At 42.1% G+C, this 6,838-nt stretch overlaps 1 protein-coding gene across 1 annotated transcript; it reads left to right on the forward strand.

The window, feature by feature from the left end:
• The first annotated feature begins 371 nt into the window (after window positions 1–371).
• On the forward strand, window positions 372–2,280 carry LOC309720693 (CD48 antigen-like). Its single transcript, XM_082557830.1, has one exon. It carries the CDS (start codon window positions 546–548, stop codon window positions 1,287–1,289), a length of 744 nt encoding a protein of 247 aa, XP_082413956.1. The 5' UTR covers window positions 372–545; the 3' UTR covers window positions 1,290–2,280.
• The last annotated feature ends 4,558 nt before the right edge of the window (window positions 2,281–6,838 follow it).

Here is a 6,838-nt window from a genome sequence, read left to right on the forward strand (position 1 = left end):
CACCTGCGAGCCTTTAAGGATTAGAAAGGGAAGCCATAAATCCCATGGACAACAGTTGGATCCAACTTTATACAACCGAGGCGAGTTTTTGTTACTGACTTTCACCTCAAAGATCTCCAAATTAACTTTGATATTGCTAAAAAAAAAAGGGGGGGGGGGGGGGAGAGAAAGAAAAGAAACAATTGTTATTAATTTATTAAGAAATAAATCATCTGGTTCACAAATATTACAAAATTAACAAATGTTTCATTTAACACTGAATTGATTAGAATATATGGCTTTTAATCAATGACTGTAGAAATTGGTTGAAATATTTTTTGTTCTTTCATTTTGAAAGCGAACAGCAGAGAAGCCACGCTGAAGGTTTTTTTCTGAGACATTTTGCTCCACAGCAAAAGAAAAAGGCGGAGGTCTGTTTCTTTATCAGCGACTCAAACCGCCTCATGTTCGTCGGTTTTTACTGACCTGCCTGAAAAGATTTCGACGAGTGAGTTTTTATTGATGTGATCATCGATACTCTGTCACTCCTGTATTGATCAGTGGACATGGGTCGGTCTGTGGTTCTCGGAGCGCTGCTGGTGCTGCTGGTGGCTAACGTTAGCTTCTGTCAGGCCGAGACTGTGGAGAAGTACTTCAGGGTTGGTGGCACACTTCAGCTCAGCCCTGAGCCGGTCTATGAACAGATCACCAGCATCGTGTGGAAATACGGCAAGAACCTGCTGGCTGAGTGGGTGAAAGACCAGATTCCTCTGACATATTTCAGCAAGTTTAGAGGCCGAACCACTCTGAACACTGGCACAGGAGTGTTGGAGATCAGGGACATGACTGCGGCGGACAGTGGATGGTATTCAGTGGAGATCAACAACCAGTTCCAGGGTCGGGTTCATAAGACTGTGGCGATCGAGGATGTGCCCCGACCTGAGGTGACTCTGCAGCCGCTGGCGTGTGATCGACCATCGCTATGTGGACTGAAATGTTATGGAGACATTACAAATGCCGGGCCTGTCACCTACTCCTGGAAGAAGGACGATGGAGAGTGGGAAAGGGGACAAGACAAAAGGGATCTCAGCAGTCTGGAAATGGACAGCGTGAAAACCTTCACCTGCAGGATGGAAAACTCAGTGAGCCAGAAAGAGAGCTTACCCTTCAAAAATCGATTCTACCAGGAGAAAACGCCAGAACCAGAACCAGAATCAGCAGCGGCTTTTTTCTACAGATTCAAAGAATCAGTCAAGACTGGGATTGATGTTATTTTTGTAGCAATGTTCCCAACAGCCCCTGAACAATGAAAACAGCCTGCCTGTGGGTATTATAGATTGCTACTGCTGCAGTAGTCATTCTTCCTAAAACAAAAGAAAATGTTTTTTATTTGAGGGTCTGCCTTTATTAACATAAGAGCCCACACCCTTTGTACTGTCAGGAAAGCTATGGGAGAGTCAATGTTCGAACTTTAACAGAAACGTTCCTCGATGTGTTAAGGTGCTTCTTATGGGCTAAGATCATGGGCGTGTCCTCAACTCATCGAGCAGGAAAACAACCCTGAAATCCTCCCTGTTTTAATTCACAGATTGGCAGAATACGAAGAAGTAATGATATCTTTACACTGAAGTAAAAAAGCCATCAGTGCCATAGCTTTGAAGTACAGTTACAAGTGATGTATCTGTAAAAGTTCTTAAGGTGGAAATCTGTCCTGCTCATTCTTATTTTCTGAATCTTTTAGGGTGGCTTTGCATGATTCACAGGTTAATAATAATCAGAAAATCTTATGTACGCAAACACACGTTGCAACTTCTTATCTGGTGCGCGTCTTTTATTTTGACAGCGAATGCGCACCTGCGGACCACTTATGTGCACCCCTGATAATAATCCTGTATTTCATAGCAGCCCTTCACTTCATCCTCTGTCTGAAACAAACAGACTTGACTCCTGTCCAAAATACACACTGTCTATGTGTGTATATAATCTCAAAAAAGGCAGAATAGGTCCACAAATATGTTGATGTGCATAGTTTAAACATGCATCATGTACTCGTGTAATGCTTCAGTGCTGACTTAATGAGACACGACTCTACACTCTGTGCTGTCCTTTTTACACTTTTTAAAAGTATTTTTTAAGCACTGCACAGGTGACTTTTCTTTTTTCTTCTGACTCTTCTGTTATGTATGAACCAAGAATTGTGTGCTATGCAAGCTATCGCCAGTAGGGGGCACCACGCCCAGTTATGTGTGTGTGTTACTTCTGTGTGATCCCAATAAAAGAAGAAGTCAACTTGTAAACAAACTATTGTGTGTGCAGTCTGACTCGGCATAAGCTCTAATAGTGTACTGACACTACAGTGGAAATATAACATCTTCCATCTTTCATATTAACTTCTTCACAGTTTGATTATTTATTAGAAACTGTGGTGCCTTTCAAAATAAACCTGGCAGTGCTACACAGACTCGTGGTGTCTTATTTTACCTCCTAAAATCCGAGCGCGAAAAAATGGACGCCCGGCTCAAGCGAAGCCGGAAATGGGCGGGGGATTATTAGCTTGCGCAGATCCTTCCGCTCAGGAACGCGCACAGCTGCCCGTCTGTCTCACCTGTGATGGATTTAGAAGAAGCTTTTAAAGCACCTTGAGCCAACTGTTGTGATTTAGAGCTTGTAAATTAAATTGAATTGGAAAAAATAGAGAACTACAGCTGTCAGCAGATCAAAATTTCTTTATGTATTCTTTTTATTTCTCGGGGACCGTGCACAGAAACATAGATCTTGTGAGCGAGCAGGCATCTTTTCTCCATCTGCAGTCCTGGGAAGTTAAAATGGCGTATACTCTATACACAAGTCCTAAAATCCTCAATGTTTTTGGAACTAATTTGTCTCAAATGTATTGAGTCTTTAAGTTTGCATCATTGGGGGCGTGGCCTCTTTGACAGGAACATTTAAGCCTGTAAGTACACAAGCAGTGTCTCAAATAATGAAATGCTGGGTAAAGTCAATGAAAAACACAAAACAAAGTCAAATAAAATAACTTATAAGTACAATAACAATAAAATATTCTTTCTTTTTCCCCACAGTGAAGGTGTTCCTGCTTCAGCCAAAAAAAATGAAAGACGACTTACACCAACAGTGTGTGTCACCTTCCTAAAGACAAATTAATATAAGATGTTGGGGATTCATTTCTTTAAAGCACGTAGAAACTTTTGGTTAAACACGATAAACTTCAAACAAATAGCTTCAATTAGATTTTTAGGGTCTAGAATTACTTAACTTTCAACTCAGGCTCCATGACTGTGGTGCTAAAGTCATATTCTGGGGTCTGATTATTCTCAGTGAAATTAACTCAGAAAAGATATAATTAATGCCATCTGCTGTTTCCACTGCAGACGATTCAATTCAATTTTACTTGTGTAAAGCACAAATGTGACCACAAGAGGGCACCACCTGCCCGCTTTTGTGACTCAAATAAAAACACAAAGAAGTTTATTTTGAGAGTTCACAATCATTCATGTTTGGGACATTCACAGTTAGTATGTGTACCTGCACATACCTGTGGTGCATTCAGGGAACAACCCTGAATGCATGACCCTGAATGCACCACAAAGACAGACGGCAGAAAGCTCAGCCACTTTTTTCACATATGTACAGATACGTCTGCCCAACACTGTGACTTTCACTGGAGATACAAGAAATCCTTCAGTTCGACCAGAAACAACCCAAATCTGGAAACCAGGCCTTCAATGAGACGCCCATAATCGGGATCAATTAACCCGATCAATTAGAATCACGATATGTTTTGTTCCCAAGGAAATAATTTATCTGAGGATTTGAATGATATGAAGCTGATTTGGCCCCATGGAGGTCCAACGACTTTTCTGATAAAACTTCATGAGTACTTTACCTGATATTCTGAATAGGAACCGAAATTTCACCTGTTCAGGTGAAATCCACTCTCGGAGGATAATTTTTGTATTTCTGTTCCTGCTGAATGCTGTAAATCACATAGCAAGTAAATCAGGTCAAAGGTCACTGGGTGGAACCTACCTTTTGAAACAAGTGACCTAGGAGGCTCATCTCATCCCATATATAACCTACCACAGTCTCCTCTATGGAACTGTTATATAAGGGGTGCTCAAAGTCCAAATTTACCTAATAGGAGCCAAAATTGTAAACACTCATATCTCTCAAACACAATACACAGATGTTTAGGACTTAAAGTCAGAGCAGTGCCGTCGCGTTCTGTTGATAGCATGATTTTGTTATTTTGGAAGAATTTAAAAACAGGAATTTATGAAACAAAGGTGCATGATCTGTTGGAGAATCAGCCAGTCCCACCTTCTGCTGACCTGCTTCTCTGGAGCTGTCAGATCCACATAAATCAGTGAATGTGTGTGAGAATTTCTTTTGCCTGCGGGCGAAGACGTTTTGTCCCGTTCATCAGTTCCTCAAAATGCCGCTCACATTTTTGAGTGAGCTTCAAAGAGCCTTTTTCTGAGGTCGCGTTTAAGTGTGTCAGACCGTGTACCTGCACATACCTGAACTTTCTGCTCCTCCTCCTCCTCCTGTGTTGTTTGTACATATTTAATTCTTTGTGGTTGCCACTATACACCTCTTCTTGTTGAACGTGCGCATGTGTGTGTGTTGGCACGCACATTGCCGTGAGGTGAAGGCAGAGTCGTCTCTGACGCAAGCAGGCTGATCGGGCGTCTCCTCCCCACCTGTAATTACGCCCGGTGGCAGATCTAGCGGCGGTTCGACGGTGAGGTGAAGAGTTGAAACTCTAATCGCTTCGTTTTGGTTCCACTGTTGAGGGGCGGAGAGGCATGTTGCCTGTGCGTGCGTGTGGAGTTATAATCTGTGAGATATCGATCCACAAAAAGCAATTTTCTGCTGGTTCGGTCGACGTTAAAGAAAAGGCTCCGTTTCGTCTCACAGGTCAGCTTGTGCGTGCTCTTTAATCACAGGCCTGTATGTGTGAGTGCATGTCTGAAGCGTAGATGCTGGATTGTAGTTGAACTTGCTTGAACCCGCAGACCGTGCGGCGAACTCGTCTGAAGATGAGCTCCTCGCTAACATAAACAAAGCGCTGCAGCTAGCAGGGCGCGGCTCGCATGTGAGCGTGTATGGCTAATTAAAAAGAAGCAGAAGAGAAACTGGATTCAAAGTCTGTGTAAACTACACACAGCCTCCTGGAACACTGTGAAAATAATCATCTGTTTAGCACCTCCAATACTGTTTTCATTTATTTAGCCTCCCCGGTGCTTCTGATGATTTGACCTTTCACCCAGATTGACTTCCTCTCTTTGAAAAAAGACAAAAACAGCTGCTGAAATGTGTTGCTGTGGACACTAATCCACCACTCTAGGTATTTTGGCAACTTCTAAATTACTTCTAGCTAAATTAAAGTTAGGAAAGAGTATTTAAAGCAACAATCCGGTCTTTAAGTCTGACGTTATTCGCTGTTTGCGGGTCCAAACTCCGTTTCAGGTCCCAAAGTCAAACGAACACTGCAGCATCACTGAGTTACAAACTTCTTTCATCTGTAATAAAATGATCAGTGTTGCTGCTTTACCAGGTGTAACAATTAAGTTTAACATCCAGGCATCCATGAAAACAGGATTTATGAAGTTTAACGGAGTTAGAAGTTAGCAGGTTAAAAACATGTTTAAAACACAACAGCCTAATAAACACAGAGCATTTTGGACACGGAAGCAGGGTTCATACGTCCTCCCTTAAAGATGGGATAGCCCCTACAAGCTAATGATTTGCATGTCTTAATCAAGCTGAAGGTCTGTGCGACCTCACTGAGAAGCTTTTTATAGATCAGCTGCCTGGTTTGCAATAAACAGCAGCGCAGACAGCGAATGTGATGATCAAAATTCACAAGATCTTGTATTAAGAATTACTTTTTTGTCTTATTCACTGCACCAATGTTTCATGTTTTTATATTTTTAATGGTCTGTATCACCTGTTTTTTAATTCCTTTGATTGAAATCGTGGTGCTAAATTGTGGAATAATGTGTCAAAAACCCATTTTAATATGACCGTGCACAGAGCCTGCAGCAGAAAGCTTTCGATAAGAAATACAGTTGATAAACACTGTTCCTTATCTCTGAGTGGGGTTGTAGGTTTAGGTGAGCCAGACACAAGCATAGCCTGGTTATGTTAAACCTGCTTTGTAGTATAAAATATATATGTGGTTAGCAGACTGCATCCATAAACCGTGTCCCCACAATGTGAGTGTTTAGCGAGACGTGTGTCCCCACGATGCTAGGAATACAAGTACACGCGTGTCCTCCACAAGCTTCTCAGCAGCTACAGACCACCTGTGTGTTTGTGTGTTTTCCTGGTGACCCTGCAGTGTGTTTGCTGTCAAACAGCAGGATTTATGACTCACTCACACACACACACACACACACACACACACACACACACACACACACACCTAAAGCAGTGTTTTCCAAACTGCGTATAAGTGTGTCATCAGATGTTATAAAAAACAAACATTATTATTACAATATTCTGCAAAAGTATGCAACAAAAATGCACTCATTAACTCACCCAATATTCTTTAAAACACCCGTCAGAGGGAGATTTAGTATGATGGTAGGGTTTGAGTGAGGGATGACAGAAAAGGACCTGATTTATAGACAGAAGTTTAATAAGGAGAACTACTCATCATTGTGGAGCAAACCACTCAGAGGAGTCGAATACCACCTCCAGGTCCACAAAACACAAGCAGACTTATGGATAAACATCCATGCACCCTCGGCCGGCTCGTGGAGCGCACGAACCAAAACTGCACCGTTCCCCCTGAGTCTGAGGTTTGAAGAGTAGACATGCTCTCAGCTCCGTG

Source organism: Aulonocara stuartgranti (genome assembly GCF_965226115.1).
Source record: "Aulonocara stuartgranti genome assembly, chromosome: 13".
NCBI classification, from domain to species: domain Eukaryota; kingdom Metazoa; phylum Chordata; class Actinopteri; order Cichliformes; family Cichlidae; genus Aulonocara; species Aulonocara stuartgranti.